Source organism: Podarcis vaucheri (assembly GCF_965113315.1).
Source record: "Podarcis vaucheri genome assembly, chromosome: 14".
In the NCBI taxonomy this organism is placed as follows: Eukaryota; Metazoa; Chordata; class Lepidosauria; order Squamata; family Lacertidae; genus Podarcis; species Podarcis vaucheri.
The window spans coordinates 38,154,306-38,176,927 of NC_138752.1; the positions used below are offsets into that span (position 1 = coordinate 38,154,306).

Genomic DNA, 22,622 nt, shown 5'->3' on the forward strand with positions numbered 1-22,622 from the left:
TTTTTATTAATTTCCCAATAAAAATCCAATTAATATATCCAATCATAATCCAATTAAAATAAAAAACTAAAATTAAAAAGACCAAATTATAATCCAAATTATAATTATTGATTTTTCGGAGCTCCCCATAGTCTGGACCTCTGAAGCATATCTCCACATCTCAGTCCTGCCTCTCCTTGGATGCACCTTATTTTAACCGCTGTTCCTTATTTCAGACATTGTCCCTTATTTTGCACCATCATGGACCTTAGAACATAACAAATGCCCCTCATTGTAAGCACTTCATGACGCCAAGCTCCACATAAAAGCAAACACCCTTCTTATTCTGCCATTATTATTATTATTTATATCCCTTTGTCCACATGCATGCACCACGCCCTAAAACTACAAAGAGGGTTTTGTGGAAACTATTTCTGCATTTTGAGCTCATTATTTTCTGGCTTCAAAGACTTCAAAGCCCACTTTGTTGCTTTTTGAAGTTTTACCCTGTAACTAAGATTTCCAGAGAATATTCTGCCGTAGGATATTATTATTATTATTATTATTATTATTATTATTATTATTATTATTTAGAGAAAGCTCATAACAAATATCCTGGAACACCCCATTTGCAGATATGCCACTTACAGCTATTTAGATAAAAGTGAGGTATGTATAAATGAATGAATGAATGCACTCGATTTAAAGCATAAGAGTTTTTCTAGAACAGGTGGGGAGTGACCATTTACCCTCATCACTGAAACGCAGGTGTTCATATTTGGTGGTTTGACCTAGGTGTCCTGGCAACACCAGATGGGTAACAAATGCAGGATCTTGTACAAAATCTTGACATCTTCCCTCAAGGATGTTCTTCTGTTTTGAGGATATAGCATTTTCCCAGCACTCAAGCCCACAGTATGTTAATAGTCAAATATCAATTTTTTTCACATTGGTGGTCCCACACATGTTGTTGGCACCAATCAATGCCCAAGATTTCACAGTGAGCATCCCTTCACAGGCAAGCACCACTTCTCTCTGAACCATTTTGTGTTCATGTTAAAAATTGTTTTCATTTGTAATTGCTTGTCCCCTTTAAATAGTTATCATTTCCCTGACATACCATTCAACTGTGGGAGTACTTGTCAAGCTCCTGAAAAAGCTAAAAAACCCAAGCCAAAATAATGGCAAAAGCCAGCAAGGGGTGCGTGTTCTAGAGCAGTGCCCTGCTATTTTCTCAACCAGTTTTATTGGTGAAGTTCATGCAATCCTGTCCAGCACTGGTAAAGATCTCATGTCAAGATGGTTTTTTGTTTTGTTTGTTTGTTTGTTTTAAAAGCAGAGAGCATTCTATTGAATTGGATCAGAGGTAAGTGCTGATACAATGCTGATGAGGGGGGTTGCAGTCATCTGGGTATGTCCTAAATCTGCTTTTCCTTCCCTTGGGCAAGCACTTAAAATGTGGAGTAAAAAGTAATGGAGTAAGAAAGGAAGAAAATGCCATCTAACCCAACCCCCTTGCCACGGCTGGACCTTGCATTCATTCCCATAAATGCAGGCTGAGCAAACAATCCATTTGTCACAAGCTGAGAAAACAGGTGCACCGCAAGGCTGACTTAGAGAGCAATCATTCCAAAGGAAAGCAGATTCCTTTGAGTTCTGAAGATAAGAATGAAGTAAAATTACAATTTAAGACTATCTGCTTCTCATCTGTCTCAAACATTGCTACCAGTCTCTTACCTACAGTTCTGTAGATACAGGAAAAGGTGTTTTGAATCTACTGAATGGTCTCCTCCCAAACTTAGAACTCCGCCCCAAGTTCCTGCAGAAACCCCCAAGGCCAAACAATGACTTAATTAAATAGTTTGATAGGTTAGGGTCACTTTGACTTGCTGCTTAGTTCTCTGTTCAGCGTATTCCTAAAAAAAATTAAAAAATAAAAATCCCAACATGCCACAAACTAATTATAGAGTAGTTAAAGCTTATCCAACAAACTAAAACACATACTCATTTACTATAATTCTGACTCAGCCTCAATTAGGACAGATTCCCAATGCAATCATAAAACTTCCCGTTCAAAAACAAATAATCAAAGCAAGCCACATCCAAAGCCTGACAGCATGTCGGCATACTTTTAAAATCAGAGTGGGCACGTGCGCACATATACTTTCATACACGAAGGGCTGAGATGAAAACTTATCTCTAGGTTGGAGAGAATTTGACTTGAGATGTTGAACTTGATACAGAGCAGAGGAAGAAGCAGCAACAGGTTAAGGGATATGGTCTGGCAAATGATGGGTGGGGGGAATAAGTAAGAGTAATGGTCAGGAAGAGTGTTTGAAGAGGAAATTGATGTCCAAGGGCTGATACTCTTTGTCTGTATAGAATGCTAAGCATATTGAACTGGCTCACCACCAACAGCAGCATGTCTCTTTAGAAAGACTTGAAGCAGTTTCCAGCTGACCCAGGAAGGGAGGGGCATGCTGTTATTTCACTGTGGATCTGAGTGAGAACAGTAGAGAGGTTGGAATGTGTGTCCCTCGTAACCCTGGGTTGCACCGATTCCAGTCAGTCTGGTGCCGAGATTCGGGTTTCACTGTGGATTTTAAAATCGGCCATATTTAGCATGTGCTTTGCTGGCCCTGTCAGGGAGGGGGAACCCACAGCACAACTAATAAAAAAAACCCAAACAAAAACAATGTAATTAAAGGGAACTGTGTGTTCCCACAGCAAGAACATTTGCCCAACATTTCCTCACTTCGTTATTTAATGTTAAGCAGCAATTAGGGGTTGGCGATGAGGAATGCACTGGGGAAAACCCGCTGAGCTTCTCCAATATCTAATTTGAGGAAAAGGGAAGGAGACAGTCCGTCAAGCATACCATCCAGGTTCTCCTAGCAAGGATGGCATGCAGTTCAACCATACTGATTAAATAGGTGCAGAACTTTTTTTCCTGTGCATACCAGTTGTTGATTTGTACCAACCTCATACCCCTAATATTGGAGCTTAGTCTCTAAATATACCTGTTTAGTTGGCAGGATAACATCATCCTGGTTTCAGTCCTGGACCTGACAATTCTACTAATACATTTCTGAAAGTTATACTGAGAGCTAGGTTTGTGTGGCACACTGCAAAAACAAAGGTTGCAATCCCATAAATGTGGGTAGTACATGAAGTTAAGGTGGCGAGATTTCCATAATGGGGTGTGGTAGCCACCAGGCCTCATGGGGAAACTTGTCACTAGTTATGCTTTCTCCAAAGTGTCAGTGCATGTTGTGCACAGCAGAGACAAGAAATGCTAATATACTTCTCTATCCTAGCTGAAGATAATATACCGCTGTTTTCATTATTGAATAAAATGACTAGAGGAACTAACTATTTATCCTATCCACCTCCCCCCCCCCCAAAAATAATAATAATGACAACATTAAAGTACAGTGTAAACTTGCTGAGTGAATGCTAGTAGTAGAGGGACTTCCTCCTTTTCCCATCATGAAAATATGAACAAAAATGGTGCTGTGTTACATTGAGCCATGATCGTTTGGGTTGCAAGCACACCAAATGCTCTTCAGTAAAGCTGTATAAGAATTCAGTGATGGACAAAGACCAAGCAGTGTTAATTCTATAAGAATCCTGTAAAATTGTCAGTTTGGTTTAAAGCCAGGTATCTATCCCTTGCTGTCTCTATCTTCTGTGCATTGAAGCTTCAGGCACTATAAATTAGTCCCTCAATGGGAAAGAGAAAGGGAATGAGGAATTGCAGAGGTTCCCTTTGGCATCGTCCAGACACCTGGTTCAGAGAGAAGATGCAGGAAGCAATAGCAATTCTATTTAGCTTATATAAATGACAAAATAAAATCAATTTAATTATTTGTGCTGCAGAGAAATCTCTGATAAATGAAAGAAGTGTTACAGGTAGGGCAAACTGGCATTTGCAGGCACTCATTAAGAAGACAGAGAGATGATTGATAAGCTGTGTTTGTACATGTAGAATAGAAACCACAGATGACAGATATGCCAGGTTTCCAGAAGCCTCTAAGAGAAATCCTTTCAGTACTGCCGCTTCTTCTAATGGAAGGATTTCTAAAAATCCCAGTTCAAGAGACTGCTTTATAAAATCAGAAGAACTTAGTAAGAAGCATCATTCTTATGAGTCACAGTTCAAGGAGGAAATGTATGGTATGCTATATATGTTTAAAGATACCCCCTTAAAAAAAAAAACCAAGACAACATAAGTTTATTTGCTTCCTTGCAGTTTTGTCTCATAAGTAAATGACATGGTTTGGTGGGGAGGGGAGGAATTGCTAGTGATCAAGCAGGCCAGTTTTCCAATGAGAGTGACTTGTTTTTTTGTTGGCAACTCCCTCCCTGTTATGCACAGAAAGGAAATAAATCCTTCTCCACTGAGGTTCTCCTACACTCAGCATATTTCTGGGATGTAAGAATTTGCCTCATTTATATTTGTGTAGGACACTGATGATTTCTCTCCTTAACCTCTGACATCCCTGTGAAGACCACCCACAAGATCTCCAATTAGGATTAACAATGATAGTGATGCTGCTAATTATGTGAGATGGGCACACACTTGTAGAGGCAGAAAGTCTGCAGTCTCTTCTTCTGCCTGCAGAGCTGAATCCAGTTTGGCAAAATGGGTGCAGACTTTTGGTACAAAATCTTGTGCAGTTTAAGAGCTGTTTACTAGAAACAGTTTACTTTGTTTAGCTGGAATTGGTTTAAGCTTTATGATAACATCTGACTATGAAGATGGCACATGTATCTAAAGCAGTAAAGAACGCACTTGCCAAATGTCCCCTTAGACTTTTAATGAACTCTTTCAATTGCAAATAACTTGTGTATATGTAAAAGCTGTAAGGAAATATATTGCAACTTTCTTGGAAGTAATATATTTCAAGTGGCTTGCATGATCTTGAGACGTCTCTCCCTTTCTCTCCCCTTTGCATGTGTCTCTCAAGTTTCCTCTCATTCATTAACTGAGAATAAGGGGATGTGAGCTTGTTCATAATGGATTTCCCTCACAATGAATGTTGCTAAGATTACTACTCATTCTATAGTAGACACCACTTTTAAACAACAACAGAAAACAAACAAACCCGCAGTCTGTTGGCTCCTGCTTTGTGGTTAACTGCAGGCCTCTTCTCCTGGAGTTCTGTTGGCATCATTAGGGATGCAGGAGAACAAAAAAAAATATTTTTGGCGCGAGTAGAAGCTCTATAAGTTAAGTTATTGTTCTTACAAGACCAAACATGCATGTTAACTTCAGCTCTTTTCAAAACAAGATGGTTTGCCAAATGGGAGAAGGATGAAGTAAAGGCCAGATTTTGAAACAAAATTCTGAGCCCAGCCTTTCATGGATATATAGAGATTTCCCATGCCTTCAAAATAGATTTTAATGTCATACATCCACATTGCTTTGATCAGTTTCAGATAACAGCACTGGTTGATTATTTTTCAGGCCCCCGACAGGTGTGCTATGGGGTGCCACAGGGTACCATCTTGTCCCCAGTGCTGCTTAACATCTACACAAAGCCATTGGGAACAGCCATTAGGAGATTTAGGGTCAGGTATCATCAGCGCAGTGATGTCAGCGCTATGCCAGCTCTATTTCTCTCTAACACCAGAATCAGGAGCGGCTGTGCAAGCCATGGACCAGTGTGTGGACTCTGTGGTGGGAAGGATGAAGGCCAACAAACTGAGTCTGAAACCTGGCAAGACAGAAGTGCTGTGGGCGAGAGGTTCCAAAGTCTGAATAACCGGTCAATTGCCTGCTTTGGACAGAGTTATACTCTCCCTGTAGTCTAGGGAACTTTTGGATCCATCTCTGTCACACAAAGCCCATGTAACCTCAGTGGCTACAAGTGCCTTTTACCAACATTGGCAGGTAAGACAGCTGTGGCTATTTCTGGGCCAGGATAGACTGACCACTGTTGTCCATATACTGGTGATCTCCTGATTGCATTACTGAATTGCACTTTATGTGCAGCTGCCCCTGAGGTTGGCCCAGAACCTGCCACATGTGCAAAATGCATTTACTTGATGGCTCTCTGGAACAAAATATTGCCATCATGTTACACTGGCTGTCCCTGGCTCCAATGGCAAGGTAGATGAGGTGAAGTGTGGGGGGGAAGGGTTTCATTGATTATTGTAGTTCATGCTGTTTTTAGTTGAACATAGAATGTTATTTGTATGGTGTAGGCGGCATGGTGATGCTGGGTCTGGTGCGCATGCACTCCTGCAAACCCCTCCCCCTGTGTGTCTTCTTTTTTGTTCTTCAGAATATGGCAACCCTAGGTTATAGGAGATCTAAATGGAATCCCAGCAAGTAATCTGACTGCTGCATTTGGGGCCAATTAAAGTTTCTGGGTCATCTTCATGGGCATTGCACCAGAGCACGGGGTACAGTGCCCAAGTCATCAAAAGAGGTTACAGCTGGTAAATCAGTCAGAGCTGAAAAAGGCACTCGTAGTCACTAAGATCACCTGAGCCTCCATGAACAATGTTGGATCCAGGAGCAACCCCAAACTACGAAACTGCTCTGTATTTTTCTGATTCTGTCAGTTTATTGGCCCACATCCAACTCATCACTGAGTCCAAGCACTGGTCCAGCACCTCAAACACCTCTCCTAATTCAGATGGAACAGATAGACAGTGCTGGGTGTCATCTGCATATTGATGATACTTCACTTCAAATCTCCTGATGACAGCTCCAAGAAGCTTCATATAGATGTTGAAATAGCATGGGGGATAAGATGGAACCCTGTGGGACACCACAGGACAATTCCCATGGTGCCGAACAGTAGCTTCCCATAACTACCCACTTCCAGGTATGTCATGGGGGGGCAAGGGCCCCCAAAATTTTCAAGGAGGGGGCCAGGCCCCCTCAAAATTAAATGGCAGCTGTGTGCACACACCACAGTGCATGTGCACAACAAAGCAGCATGCTGCAGAGCATGCACAAATAATGTTGGCGTACCCTGTGTGCATGGCGTGCTGATGTCGCACAGCCCCAGCCTCTTCAGTTGCGGAGACAAGGCAGCTTGCCCACTCCAGAGACCATAAATATACAGCAGAGGACAGTGTTTGGGGGAACATCCACAAGGAGACACTTACAACAGTCATACATAACTGAGACCCAAGCTCTCACATGGGACAAAAACTCTGTATTCCCTCCTGTCTCACACCAGGAAAGAGACAGTTCAGTGCAGGGTTGGGCTTTCACTCCAAGGACATGAAACCACTTTCACGTGCCCCAGTCCAGACCACATCCAGCCTCTCACCTCGGAAATGGCCTACAGAAAACATAACAAATTCCACAGACAAACAAGACCACACACAAACCCATGCCTGACAAAACAATAAATGGGAGTGAGCCCTCACTCTCATCACCCCCGCCAGTGAATTCAAGGACATATTCCAGCCAAGCAAAAACACCTGACATGTGAAGCAGGGCCAATGAGTGTAGCATGTGAAGAAAGCGTTTGGTATAGACAAAGTTCTGATGTCCAGATAAAGAGGATGCCTGGAGTGTCACATTCAGCCCCCAGCCCCGAGCATCACCCCGAGTCTAAGGTTAAAAAATAATGCATGAAGTAACTCTGACAAGCAGACTGTTTTGTATAATGCCCCATAAAATCCTATGCCCTTTTAAATTATGCGGGTTTTTTGGGGGAGGGTTATTGGGTTGTTGTTTTTATTTTGATATATATTTTCTGGTTTTATATTCTGATTTTGTTTTGTTTGCCGCCCTGAGACCTTCGGGTATAGGGGGCATTTAAATTCAATAAATAATAAAAATAAAAGTGTCATAGGCAGATGTGGAATATATTGAAATACTGTATAACTTCCAGTGGGAGTTACTCCTACTAAACCCAAGGGTGAGGAACCTCCGGCCTTCCAGATGTTGTTGGACTACAACTCCCATTATCCCTTGCTATTAGCATGCATGCCGGGACTGATGGGTGTTAAGAGTCAAAACAACACAGTTTCCCCCCACTCTGCCCTAACCAGTTCTTTCTTACTACTATTTCCCACCTTTTTTTCTAGTCAAGTGCAGGAGGCAAAAGCAGCCTTCAGCATTAAGCTTCTTTGCCCACAATTATGTTTTCTGTATCTTTATATATAGTTTGACTTATGCCAGATTGGTTGTTATTTTCTAGTTAACCAACGTCATTCTCTACTTCTGGTGTTTCTGTATTTGCTTCACCAGTTGCTTGGGGGGGGGGGGAAGCGGTCCTGAATTTTGCATGAATAGAATCAGGCAGATGGGCAAATGAATTTCATTGAGCTATGTTTTCCTTATTATTCATGAAAATTGATACATTCTGTGGCTCTGCTCATGAACAGCCAATGGCCATTGTGCACAGTAATAGAACTGTAGTGGCCCTGTGCTTTTACTGGGGTCCTTTCTTGTTCCTGGCTGAAGACCACAGTCTGTGGCAAGTACCCATGGGAGTAGCCAGGGGGTGCAGGGTGGGCAGCTGCCCTCCCCCAACCAAGTAAATAAACAGAAATGCTTAACTAACTGACCAATTGCACCACAGATATCTCAGTTCTGCTCCCTCCGCACATAAAGCCTGCCCCCCAATAAATCCTGGCTACGCACATGCAAGTACCTACAGATCACTTTACTATGGGACTGAGAGGTCTAGAGTTGACTTGGAGCTAATTTTTTTGAGCTTTGAAGCCATACATCCACAGAGGAAACTGTTCAGAATTAAAAGGACCACATGCCATTCCCAGAGGTATGTCCTCTTGGCAGAGCTGAGGTGCTTTATTTTGCATTTGGACTTTATTTTGCATTTGGTTGTGGAGGTGTGTCCTCATGAGCTGCAAATCATTCCAGGGAAGAGTTCAGGTCAGAGGATGAGGTGTAGCAGCAGCAGCAGCAAATGGAAACATCACTGTTCCCTTGGGCTCAACCTCCTTAATGGGAGTCTAATGGGATGCTTACTTTGGTGACTGCCTCCTGAGGGTGTTCATAAAACCAGTTATTCTTGCCCTCCATGTCTTTTGTTCCTTGTACTGATGGAGGGGAATTGGGATCCAGGGCCATGGCAGGTTACAGTCTTCTGGCTCCACACAGTATTTGGGTGTCTTGGAATATTGTTCTGATTGAATTATGTTGTTTAACATTTAAAAAACCTGCAGCTGCACATGCCCTCAAGATCATATTTACAATTTGAATCTAAAAGATCATCTTTACAATTTGAATCTAAAAATTAACCTGCTATTCTTTACAAATGGTTCAGTTAGTTGCATAAATGACTTAAGTAGGTTTTAATAGTTCTTCTAGGACTTGGGCACACATGTGGCTTCAGTCTGAGCCAGCAAGTCTGTCACTCAATCATACCTGCAGTGTGAGAACACAAACACTTGGGGGTAATTGATGCTAAATCCATAGCAATTTACACCTCATTAGAGAGGTGTGAACTAACTCCTAGCTACCTGCCTAATTGAATTTCAGAGAGATTAGGATGCTTGTTCTTCTTTGCATCTATGTTGTGATGTGACTAAATTGGTGAACTGCAGCTTGAAATCTTGATTCAGTTTATGGTCCTGATTCAGCAAGACCAGACTAATTCCTGAATAGACAATAAATTCTTCCTGCTGAGCCTTGCTCATTTCCAATTTGTTCTTTGCTCCTGCTTCTTTTTCTTCTGATCTGGTTCTGCGATATTACCATGCCTTGTTTGTTCAGCCCCAGATTAATCTATTCTCTGATGGTTCTCATTCAGCTTCTAAAGGGAGCGGTCCTTATTAACTGATGCTTCTTGAACTTTATGGCTCTTGATTTTTTCCTTGGCATGGAGTATACATAGTACATAATAGCTAGTGTGATAGCTTTAGAGGCTGAATCACCCAGTTCTTTCTATTTGTGTAACTCTTGAACCAGGTTTTGATTCTTGCTTCCTGGTTTGGTGACCAGAACCTAAATGGTACTCCTTAGGTTAAGACTTGTGGTTTCATGTAAATGGCAATGCAGAAATGGGGACCAGACATCACAGTAAGCATAACACAGATGGGGCTCATGCTGAGTATTGAGAGAAAATTCTGAGGCACTTAACACGGCCCCATCTTTGGACCATGGCTTGTGTGAATAGGCCAGGGGTCAGCAAACTTTTTCAGAAGGGGGCCAGTCCACTGTCCTTCAGACCTTGTGGGGGGCTGGATTATATTTTTTGGGGGGGTGAATGAATTCCTATAACCCACAAATAACCCAGAGATGCATTTTAAATAAAAGAGCACATTCTACTCATGTAGAAACACAATGATACCCGAACCGTTCGCGGGCCGGATTTAGAAGGTGATTGGGCTGGATCTGGCCCCCGGGCCTTGGAATAGGCTGTTAACAGCCCCTTAACAAGAGAGGTCAGCTTTTAAAAGTCAGTGTAAATCACATGGCAGCCAAATGTTCTACATCAACACCTGCTAATAGAGAACACTTACAACTGTGTGGGGCTTCCATACTGACATAGATAATGTTTAATGTTTGTATGGCACTTTAAAGTGTTCAGACTGTTTCACATGAAATTATCTTGTTGTAATCATTGCAACAACCCTATAAAGTCAGTGCTGTTATCACTCGTATTGCACTGTATATGTGGGGACTGAGGCTGAGAAAGAATGACTTGCCTAATGCCACTTTATTATTATTTAATTAACAAAATGTATATAGCTTTAAATTAATGAACAACCTATGAGTGGTTTACTCAAGCTGGAATTTCCTGATTCGCAGCTCAATCTCTTAGCCACTACGCTGTACCTTTAGGCATCGATAAGGACTCTTAGCTAGTAAGGTAAAGGTAAAGGACCCCTGGATGGTTAAGTCCAGTCAAAGGTGACTATGAGGTGTGGTCTCATTTGCTTTTCTGGCCGAGGGGGATGGCATTTGTCCACAGACAGCTTTCCGGGTCATGTGACCAGCATGACTAAACCGCTACTGGTGCACGAAGGAAGCCAGGCCACACGGAAACGCTGTTTACCTTCCCACCACAACGGTACCTATGTATCTACTCGCACTGGTATGCTTTCGAACTTGGGGGATCACTATGCACATGCTGTTGTGTCCCAGCCATGTTGTTAGAGAACCACCAAGTGTTTCCCCACTCTAGAACAGGTGGCAGAATTCAGAAGATCTCAGGTTCAATTGATTGCCTCTTCAGTTAAAGCAGCAGATAGAAGGTGATGTGGAAGATCACTAGTGGAGAACAATATTGGGCTTGATGGACTATTAGTCTGACCTGGTATAAGGCCAGCTACATACTGTATGTATCAGATCAAATGTTAAGATTTGAATATTAGGTGCTATATATCACTCCTAAGCTTCTTTTTTTGTTTTAGGATGGTTCATGGAGTTAGAACATTCCCTACCATGCTTCTATTAGGCATATTCTGAAGGGCTAATTTCTCACCATTTTCTGTTGTGCTTACAGAAAATCACACAACTGAACAGCACACATGGCATACTTTTTGATAGCGTGCTATTAGAAATGAGCCCTCCAGAACTTCTGTGTGATATAGATGTATGTCAACCCTCTATTTAACAATGGAACAAATGTTTCACATGTCCAAACTTGCCCCATTTGCATATGATCACATCAATAACAATGCTTGACATTGATGAACTCAGATACACTACTACCCTGATTAAACACACAGTAATATGCTTGGTGCTGTCAAATCACTCGGACCTGACCTCCAGTTACTGAGCTATCCTATTTTAGGCAAGAAACTGCTGAAAACCTAAGTTCCCTTACAAATTTTCCCTCCTCTCAACCTAGGTGCAAAAGAATTACTGCTTTTCTTACAGCACAGGCTCACCCACATTTGTAGAGAGACATGCTAATCTTCACAGCCTATCCCATGAGAATGCCTGGCAGGAGCCAATCTCCCTTAGTTTTTGAGCTCTTAAGAAAGCAACATAATAAAAGGTAAAATAGTTGATATAATTCTGCTGCCCACAATGTCTCAGATAAAATCAAAATGACTGAGTGAGTCAGTAAGGGTGCTATTAACACCCTCTGTGGGGCTGTCTTTGTAAATATTAATTGCCAGAGTTGGCTCTTGTTCAGCATGTGCTTCATCAGCATTGAGCTGAATCAAGGTTGTTTCACGTTAACTGTAATTTATTGATGCACTGGACATCCCCAAAAACCACTTCAGCACCTACATTTCTTAGTTCATTCCAGCCAGCTCAACAGATGGTTGGGCGATACAAATCTGTCTGGAGCTTTATAAATTGAGTCTGGATTCATGTAAGACAATCAGCCCAAAGGAGGCACAAATCAAACTGCATCCATTCAGCTTATATTTCACCACCTCAGAATGGCTGTATTACAGATCAGTCCTCATTCATGATGGATCATATGTTAATTCACATTAATTCAGGAAGGCAAAAGATGCTGTAGTACTACAGAGACATACCAGTTTATTATTCTGACCTGTGGTTTCATAAGCAAGAACTGTACACATCTGTCAAAGCAACACTATTTTAAGGTCTTGATTGGGTGACTCAAGCAGCAGGGTACAGGCTCCTTTCTCCCTGTGCCAATGGGGTAGTTTTCAAGCAAATGTTACTGTGGGTCTGAACTATACTGCATTGCAGATGGCTGGAGAAGATACTGCAGCTGTCAGCCCAGCAGGATTAGGTGACCTGAGTAACCAGCAGAGTCTTACCTAGCCCTATATAATTCATCTGATTCCTTGTGTAGGCAACTTGTGTAGGCCAAGCTGCTCACAGACTGGTTGAAAAAAAGTAAAGGTAAAGCACCCCTGGACAGCTAAGGCCAGTCAAATGTGACTATGGAGTGCGGTGCTCATCTCATTTCAGGCCAAGGGAGCCGGCGTTTGTCCACAGACAGCTTTCTGGGTCATATGACCAGCATGACTAAACTGCTTCTGGCACAACATAACACCGTGATGGAAGCCAGAGTGTACGGAAATGCTGTTTACTTTCCTGCTGCAGTGATACCTATTTATCTATTTGCACTAGTCTGCTTTTGAACTGCTAGGTTGACAGGAGGTGGGATAGAGCAACGGGAGCTCACCTTGTTGCGTGGATTCAAACCGTCGACCTTCTAATCAGCAAGCCCAAGAGGCTCAGTGATTTAGACCACAGCGCCACCCATGTCCCAAGACTGCTTGCATCCCTGCCTAAATCTCTACCAAACTACTACTGTTTTGCCTACCTTGAGGCGGCCAGCACTGACAGCTATTTTAGTCAGTGTTTTGATTTGTGAGGAGGGAATATTCATAGTTTGGAGGGTAAAGGATAGACTTAAGCATAATATATGCATGGTTTAGATATTTGTGGTTTTAAAAGAGTTGAATCAATAAAGATCACTTTTCTCTGCATGTGCCAAATTTTCCATTCAGAGGGTTTTTTCTGTTATGTGAATTATGTCAGCTTGAAGCCTAGACTTGTGTCCTTACACAATTCTTCCATGTTACAATTTTAAACAAATCTAATTAAGACAAAAAGTAATTGTTCACAGCTTAGATTTATTGGAGTTTAAATGTTTCCCTTTTTTTAGTCAGCTTGTTATAGCAGCCTCATTTGAACCATGGCTAAGCATAATTGAGCAAACGCAGTGAAAATCACAGCCACTTCACTCCTTCCCTGGACCTGCTGCTGCTATGCTTCCAGGAGCTAAACCATTCTTTGGCTAATGTTACATGTGAATCCAGAGTCATGGTTTGTTGGCTAGAGATTGTGGTTTGTTTGGAGCAAAAGGTTCACACATTTGCACACACACGGCTTAGCTGCTGTTAGTGTGGCGGCAGCAGGACCAGGAAAGGAATGAAATGACCACAATTTTTGCTCTGTGCTCCTGTTCATACCAAACCTTAGCTTGGCTTAGCATTATGTGCAAATCAGACCATTGTGCATGGCTCTGGATTGGCCACCCTCTCCTTGTATTTCTAGACATTTAACATTCATCTGTCTTTTTCTTTTTGTTCCTCAGGTCTTCCTCACCTAAAATGACACAGCAAATGAGAGACCCGCAGCTAGCCCAGTCTAGGAAGCAGCCAGGACCCTCATCTCCAAATGCTGCTAAGAGGCTCTACCGGAACCTTTCTGGGAAATTCAGAGTTAACTACATGTCATTTGATGAAGGGAGCATAGCAGGGAGGAGTGAAAAGGATAAGCTCCGCAAATCCTATCCCGTGAGTACATTGCTCTAACAACTGAAGAGCTCTGAGGGTTTTTAGAATTTTTATATCCTGTTAGAGGAACAACTTCTGCTCCATCCATACCATGGTTGCTGAAAGACTACCTGGCTCTTCCTTGCCACAGTGTGGCAATAGCTTTGGATTTTGGCTGCCTACCTACCCACTGTTGTGTCATGAACTCTGAATGCATAGTGCAGCTGGTGTAAAGAAAAGGAGGCAAGCAGACTGCTGGACTTTGATAGAAACTTTAGAGGTGTCAAATATCTTCCTGACTCTGAGCTCTTGCAACCCACATTTACCCTGTCTCATTGGAGGTGTTATGGATATGGTAAATTTGGCTTGAGCTGCAGTGGGAAAACAAAGTGTTGTCTTCTTCTTCTCTTGGCCTCTGCACTGATCTACTCCACCCTCATTTCAGTTTTATCTTATTACTGTAGTGAAGACTGTGAAATGAGTGGCATACTTACATTTGTATGACTCTGTTCCTCTCTGCAGTTTCAAGGCAATGCTGCACTCTTTGAGGCTGTTGAGCTGCAGGACCTTGATAAGGTGCAGGAGCTGCTCAAGCAGTTTAGCCTAGAGGAGCTGGATCTTAACACCCCAAACAGTGAGGGTCTTCTGCCACTGGATATTGCCATCATGACCAACAATGCACCCATCGCCAAGACACTGTTGCTGGCTGGAGCCAAAGAAAGCCCTCACTGTAAGTAACCAGTCAATGGCCCAATCCTATGACCCAATTTGTCCTTTCCTGTGGATGCTTAAGGAACTCTGGCCACTTGGGTTTCTTGATATCATTAGCAATGGGAATTCTATTCTCTTTTGGTGAAATGTGGAAAATGAAAAGCATCTGAGAGGAGTTAGCTGCAAAAGAGAGAACATATAGGACCCTGGAACTAGGGTTTCTGGTGCCTAGTGTGCTCCTGTGTCTTTCATAGCTGGATGATATGTTCCCTCAGTACAGGAAAAATCACATTGCTAGATTTTTCTGTGTCGTGCCTAAAGTACAGTAGCATTTTCTTGAAACATGATGGTACAAATGAAAGCTATAGCTAAAAGGTTCCAGAGCAGCATATCATCCTAGAAGCTGTAGTTATCAATCTGACTTGGTGTTAGGAATGATGCCAAGAGTGAATACCAAAGGAGGTTGGCACTGGCACAACCATAAAGAGTCACACCATCCTTGTGGCATGTTCCTAAGAGATTATTTCAGCTGATTTGCACACAATAAGAAGTGGGGCTGCAGGATAGATTCAAGCTGAACCGCTTGTACTGTTTGAATCCTCACCCGAGAGATGCCAAAATTTACTCTCCAGAGCGTTACCTTGGAAGAGAACAGCTTTGCTGCAAGAAGCATTAATGCTGCCTGATCAGGTGAAGTGAATAGAATGATGAGAAGGGAATTCACCTCATTTCAGATGACTAGCTAAGAGCAACAGGAAAATCTTCATCTGCTAGTTATTTGCAGGTAGTCTGCCTCATGAATAAGCTGACAGTTCTGGTATTAGGGTCAGGAACAGATTGCCCTTTCTTCAAATGAAGGGATTTCTGTGAATGGAGAGCAGAAGGGGAGTGACTTTGAATAAGTGTTTATTAGTACTCTTTCCCTGGAGATTGGGGGGGGGGGTATTCTCTCACAAGTTGGTGTTCTCTCTGTCTATGTCTCTCTCACACATGCACACACAAAAATAGGTTGCGCTAGATGCAGCCACTGGGGTCTCTGCTTGCTGGGTGGCCCACACAGAGAGTAGCCACAGGCCTAGCTGGCACTGTGTGTAATAATGGAGTTCAGTGAAAGGAGATAGAAAAGAGGTGTGTATTTCTTTGCTGCCTAGCCATAGGAGTCAGGCAAACCAAGAGATTCCCGTGAATAAAGTATATGCACTCTGATCCTCAATGGGGGTCTTCTCCTCTTGTTCTTAACATATCTAGACTGAGGAAAGGGAAATACCTCACACAGATTGTGCTCCAGCTGTGGGTTTGTGCATATGCTACTTCTCAAACAGTAATGACAAAAGCTGGATGAAGTAATAGACCTGGCCATCCTATTTAATGGATAGGTAATTGTCCCTAGTACGAGCGGTGAGCAGTGATATCCAGCAATAGTTTGCTGGGGTCCCTTGCCACTTCTGCCACCCTGGTACATTGTTGTCTACTGAAGGCACCACCAGTGGTGCAGGTAAAGGGGGGGGGTGCGCGCGCACACGCACACACACACTGGTATGTTGGGTGCTGGTAGGGATGTGGGTGCAAGCAGATTCAGAACCCTGTGCTTGTGGGAAACATAGACCCATTCCAATATTCTGACAGAATGAGGATATTTTCATATTTTAGTCATGAGGTCATCATGATAACTAATATGAATAGATATGCAAATGTGAATGCTGTTAATCCAGGTTTAAAAGCAGAAAACCCATTTTTAAATACAGTATGTTTTAGTCAATGTAGGTTTTGCATTCAATGTAAGAAATGCAAAAAAAAAAAAAACACCCTTGTTTTGGTAATGCTTAAGGCTCATTCTGGTAGTGAAGGGCAGAATGCTCATCCTTTAATTACCGTATTTTTCGCCCCATAGGACGCACCGGCCTATAGGACGCATCAAGTTTTTTGGGGGGAAATAAAGAAAAAAAAATTATTTCCCCCCCAGGCGCTTGTGGGGCAGGCAGCGGGGAGAAGCGCTCTTCTCCCCCCCCCCCCGCCCGCCTGGAGATCAGGTCCGGGGACAGCAGGGAGACGCGAGTGGTGGGGCAGGCAGCGGGGAGAAGCGCTCTTCTCCCCCCCCCCGCCCGCCTGGAGATCAGGTCCGGGGACAGCAGGGAAACACGCTGCGTCTCCCTGCTGTCCCCGGAGTGGTGGGGCAGGCAGCGGGGAGAAGCGCTCTTCTCCCCGCCGTCAGCCTCCAAACCACTTCGGGAGACAGCGGGATGGCGGCGTTCCGCCTCCCTCTGTCCCCCGACCTTGTGGGGCTGGCGCTGGGGCTCTCCTGAAGCCTGGAGAGCGAGAGGGGTCGGTGCCACCAACCCCTCTCGCTCTCCAGGCTTCAGTGAAAGCCTGCATTCGCCCCATAAGACGCACCCACATTTCCCCTTCATTTTTGGAGGGGAAAAAGTGTGTCTTATAGGGCGAAAAATACGGTACCTTTTCCTCTAAGGATTGGAAATGCAAAGAGGATCATAGTTGCCATTTTCCAACAGGTTTCTGGGGTCTTCCAGGGTATGTTAGCTCCTACGAAATAAAAATACCTTGAATAAATAAATAAAATACTATGGTACCTCGGGTTAAGTACTTAATTCGTTCCGGAGGTCCGTTCTTAACCTGAAACTGTTCTTAACCTGAAGCACCACTTTAGCTAATGGGGCCTCCTGCTGCTGTTATGCCACCACTTCATGATTTCTGTTCTCATCCTGAAGCAAAGTTCTTAACCCGAGGTACTATTTCTGGGTTAGCGGAGTCTGTAACCTGAAGCGTATGTAACCCGAGGTACCACTGTACCAGAAACAAAATTTCAGAATTCAGTTCTAGCTTGCTATCGGAAGACTTGCTTTGAACTGGTGGGTGCATCCTGCTGTGTAACAAGACAGGATTTCTGCTCCCTGATAAGCAGCAGATTCTGGGGGAAGGGAGGGCTGGGATTCCTTTGAGCTTGGCCTTTAAATCTGCATTTAAGAGGATCCAGAATCACAAATTTGCAGAAGCAGTTGTGGAGAAGCAACTTTGTGGTTTTATCTAATAGCTCAAACTCCAGCTGCACCAACCATTTATCCCATGCTGTTTGGGAAATGAGGATCAAGCTGTGCTTCTTCGGCTTGAGGGATTGCTTAGCATGGGAGGTTTTCTGAGGGTAGAGGCAAAGAGAATCACTTCAGAAATTTTCAGGCAGGTTTATGCCTGGTCATGTATTTTTCCTCCTCCTCTTGTGCAATGTATTAAATGTTTCCTTTTCCCTCTGTTCCGTTTCCAAAGTTGTGAGTCTAGAGAGTCGGTCTTTGCACTTGTCAACACTGGTCCAGGAGGCAGAGCAGCGTGTCAATGACCTTACTGCACAGGTGGTGAATGAGCTACCCAGTGCAGATGGCTCAGAAAAAGAGAAACAGTTAAAAGCATGGGAATGGCGTTATCGGCTATACAAGCGCATGAATGCTGGATTTGAGCATGCTCGTAAGTGTCTGAAATAGCAGCATGCAATGACCCCTAAGTAGATCAGGGATGGGAACAGTGGGCATGTCACTGCAGAGTTTTAGAGATAGGAAATTGGGTCCTACAATATGTAATTAGTCCAGAACAGAAACGAAGAAGTGGCCTTAGGACCTGCCATAATAAACCCCATGTTGTTTGCAGCACATGGTAAAGTTCTTAATTTAGTGATTCACAGAATCTTGAAGCAAGTCACTAGTTAATGAAATTGGTAGGTCCATGCTGGGTGAATGTGGCTTTCCCCGTGCTGTTCTAGTCAACCTTCATTGAGCAGATTTGAAACTGCTTCTCTCACTCAAAACCAATATTCTAGATCTTTCTGGTTGGTATAATAAATGACGGTATCCTGTACCTTTTGCCACCTTTCTTAACCCATTTGATATTTTCGGAAGCATTAATTTCCTAGCTTAGATATAATTACCATAGTGACCCCTAGACTATGAATGCCAATCCAGGTGCTAAGCTTCACAAAAGAAAACGTTTCCCTCACTTTTCTGTATGACACGTTGACTATTTTTGGTGTCATGTTCTCACTTGTAGCAATGGCTACCTCTTCAGGGCGGGGGAGATAGAAAAAATCTCAAAACTCTACAATGTCTTGACTTGCAGAGGGAGGTCTGTCTCTTGCATGGCGAGTTCCCGACCCCCCCTCCCCCGGTGGAAATAATGAGACATGACGCAATTATTAAGGTTAATGGGCTAAAAAAGGCCACAACTTTATTGGTTACAGGTGAAGAGCAGTATTGGCTTAGGCATTGGTCCTAACTGACTATATCCGACTCCAGCCTGTCTGCTTGAAGTCCGGGAAGGGTTACCCACCAGTAGGGGGAATCCTGCTGATGCACATCAACTAGGAACTCCCCCGGGGTCACCAATAGGGGGTGTGCCTTAGGCCCTAACCTCCCTAGGCTTCGGACAGGGCCACGCCCCCCAATCCTTTAACGGACTACCTCCCCTCTTCCATCTACATAACTATACAAATGCCTAACCACCAATACCCAGAAAGTTGTGACGATTTGCTACAAGGTAGGCGAAAACCAAGTGGCTGGTGCCAATTTGCCAAGTGGAAAAATTCCTACCAGGCCCCTCAACGGCAACCAACCAAGGTCCATAGCAAGGTCAAAGAATGAAAACCTTATAGGATGGGAAAAACAGGGACAGATGGTGGGTGGCAAAGAGGGAGACCCCCGGCCGTGTCCTGACTTTATAGGGCAGGCCACACCCCCGGACCAGCCGATTGGCCGGCTAGGGGGTGATGTGGCTGGGAATCCCCCCAATCGCTCGGGGCTGGCCTCCATCCACCACACACGTGGAGGGGTCGTGAAGCCTGCAACCACACCTCCTCCTTAAGGTGGAAGTGGATTTGTTTTGTAATGGCTCTTTTAGCTACTATCATTAGAAGGCAAACTTGGAGGAGTATGATTTGGCTAAAATTGTGGGAGGTGGGGTGCAGCTTGTGGATTTCATTAAGGGTTCCCTACCTATCCCACATAATCTGACTACTGAACCTAAGGGGGGATTCTGTGGTCTTGCATCTTCTGCTGATTGAACCCATCTCAGTGCATGCAAATTGCCACCATATCTCTTCTCAGAATTTATTTTATTTTATTTTGCAAAGGAAACATACCTTCCTACCTCGCCTCATAACAGAATCTCTGTTATTGTGATCATTCTGGCTGGCAGTTAAGTTGTAAATTAGGCTTATATTGAAGATTTATTCCTTCCACAGAGGCCTTGATACACCAGGATATGTCCCTCCTTATACCTGTGCTATCTGTTCTCAGGGGTTCCAGATCCACCCATGAATGTTCACCTTTCAGTGGCCAGCAGCACTTCTGTGGATGTTTCCTTCCAGGAGCCCCTAAGTGTCAATTCAGCCATTGTCACCAAATATAAAGGTAAATCCAAAGGATGCTCAGAACCATATCACCCAAGAATTAAACTTACATGGACCTGTGAATTGCTTTTTTTTCTCTTTTGGAACAATCCTTCTTGACCGGGAATCTGATCCAAGTAAATTCCTAAGGGCCCAGTGATTCAGTTCCAAAATCCGCCTTTTTTGAATTATTTGTTGCCTGTCATTTTGAGGTGAATAATTTATGGATATACATTGAAGATGTGAAGGTCCAAAGAGAAGAAAGGAATGCATCAGCATAGTTCAGTGGTACTGAACTGTAGTTTACAGGGTCTAAAATCTGCTTACATACAATTATATCACACAACATATATAGTACAACTGCCATAAAGACTGGGAGATGGACATCAATTACTGATCCATCTATGCATCCTCCAAGCCTTAATCAGTTACCATTGCCTTTAAAAATTATTAATTATATGTTAATTTTATGAAGAGCTTGCATAACATATAATAAATATTTTTCAATGCAATTGTACTTATTAAGATATGGTAAGTTATCTTTTTTTCTTTTTATGTCTTTTAAGATTTGAAGGTCTGCAGGCAGCGACTATCCAGTCATAAATCTTCTTACAGTTCCTAGAATACTTTGGGTGCTATATGAATTATGATTATAATTATAATAGACCAATCTGATGGATTACATAATCTCAGGCCCAGTTTCAAAAGTTACACTGTTCTAGCCTGTTGGTTGTTGGGAGAGTCTGAAGATTTGTCAAACCAATCTATTTTAAAGGCCTAGGCACCATAACCTGTATGGGGCTCACAGTGTCCTCCCTACCCATCTCACTGCTTTACTCCTGGAACATAGGAAGCTGCTATATATTTAGACTTTACACCAGGCACATTATTTCATAGAGCTCAAGGAAGGCTGCTTTGGTGCCCTTGATTGGTTGGTTTTATGATGTTCCTGCGCAGTGAAATTACCAAAGTGAGGGATGTCCCTGTGGAAATCTTTATGAGCAGGTTGTAGCAAAGATGGGGTGGGGTAGAAAGGCCACTTAGATGTATAGATTATGAACCTGAGGGCAGAGACTGCCTTACTACTAATCTTTCTAGACTATTGTTTGAGTCTCTTTGGCTAAGGAACAGGGTAAAAATGCTTTCAAATCATTAAGGAAGGTCAGGAATGAAGTGACCGTCTCCCACTGCAGTCCTTCCTCCAGGCTTTGTAAAATACATGACCTTTGCTATCAACACATCAGGCCTGGTGGTGCTGTTGCTGAATGCCAGATGAGCCATAATAAAAATAAATTATTCACATTTCTGGGGGGAAGTGCTGGCCTGGCATGTATGGACCATTTCAGAAGGCTTAGGGGACCAGCTTTCAAGCCTACTCTGTAGTGGTGTTGGCAATGAAGCAATATTTCTGCTTCCCCATTGCATCCTCAACATGCTGCCCAATATAGCCCAAGACTTTTCCCATGTTCAGGAACACTTAGGTGCCTGCTAAGAGTAGTAGGCTCTTTGAGGATAAAATTGCTTACATCTACAGTTCTTGAAATACAGTCTGTTCATAATTCCAGAACACCATCTAGTTGAATACTGTTGGATGAGTTTTGATTATTGAGGTCCAATGACACTGATAGGTGCTTGGAAGAGTAACATCTACTATAACTTGCCTAGTTTGCTTTATAGTTTGCTTTGTGCAGAGGGTTGACAGGTTTGTTCCTGGATGTTATAAAGGCCAGCTTGCAAAAGTGGCTGTTGTCAGTCACCTTGAAGTAGGCAGTTGTGTAGTGGCTCCTGGAAGAAAAAAAACCTTCACTGAACCCAGGAAATAACAGCTAGTTGTTCATAGACCCTTTGGGGCAAAATGCTCAGATGAGTTGGATAGGCAACTTGAGTCACTCTTGAATGAGACCAAGTATCTAAATGGATTTCAATTTAACGTCTAATACGGAAACACCTTTGGTCATCCTGAAGGATGATATCCCAGGAGATAAATCAGGAAAGTATGACCTTGTAGATTCTCCTGGACCTTTCAGTGGTGTTCAGTACCTTTAAACATCTTTCTGGACTAACTGTCCAGTATGGGAATGAAGGGCACCGTGCTTCTGTTCCAGTCTGGATGGCATTTTGATTAGTCTGATCCATTGCATTGTGGGACTCTTATTTATCCCCTGTGCTGTTTTAACGTATACATGAAACCACTGAGTTCATTCCAGAATCTGAGATGAGATGTCATCAGAATGCAGATTATACCCAGCTGTTTATCCTGTTCAGTCACCTCAGGGGAAGCTGTGGAAGTGCTGAGCTGCTGTCTAGGATCAGAAGATGAGTGGTGATAAGAGATAAGGCCTCAGTTATAAGCACCACCTCTGGAATTCCCTTCCCTCTGTTTTTA

At 43.1% G+C, this 22,622-nt stretch overlaps 1 protein-coding gene across 10 annotated transcripts in view; it reads left to right on the plus strand.

Moving 5' to 3' along the window:
- The window catches only part of LOC309518699 (ankyrin repeat and fibronectin type-III domain-containing protein 1-like), a 373,330-nt gene that overhangs the window by 312,906 nt on the left and 37,802 nt on the right, over positions 1-22,622 (plus strand). For all 10 annotated transcript variants that reach the window (XM_082199046.1, XM_082199043.1, XM_082199047.1 and 7 more), the window contains 4 exons: positions 13,959-14,160; positions 14,662-14,869; positions 18,130-18,324; positions 20,145-20,258. In XM_082199046.1, coding sequence (XP_082055172.1) covers positions 13,959-14,160; positions 14,662-14,869; positions 18,130-18,324; positions 20,145-20,258 — 719 coding nt within the window. The remainder of the gene's footprint in view (positions 1-13,958; positions 14,161-14,661; positions 14,870-18,129; positions 18,325-20,144; positions 20,259-22,622) is intronic.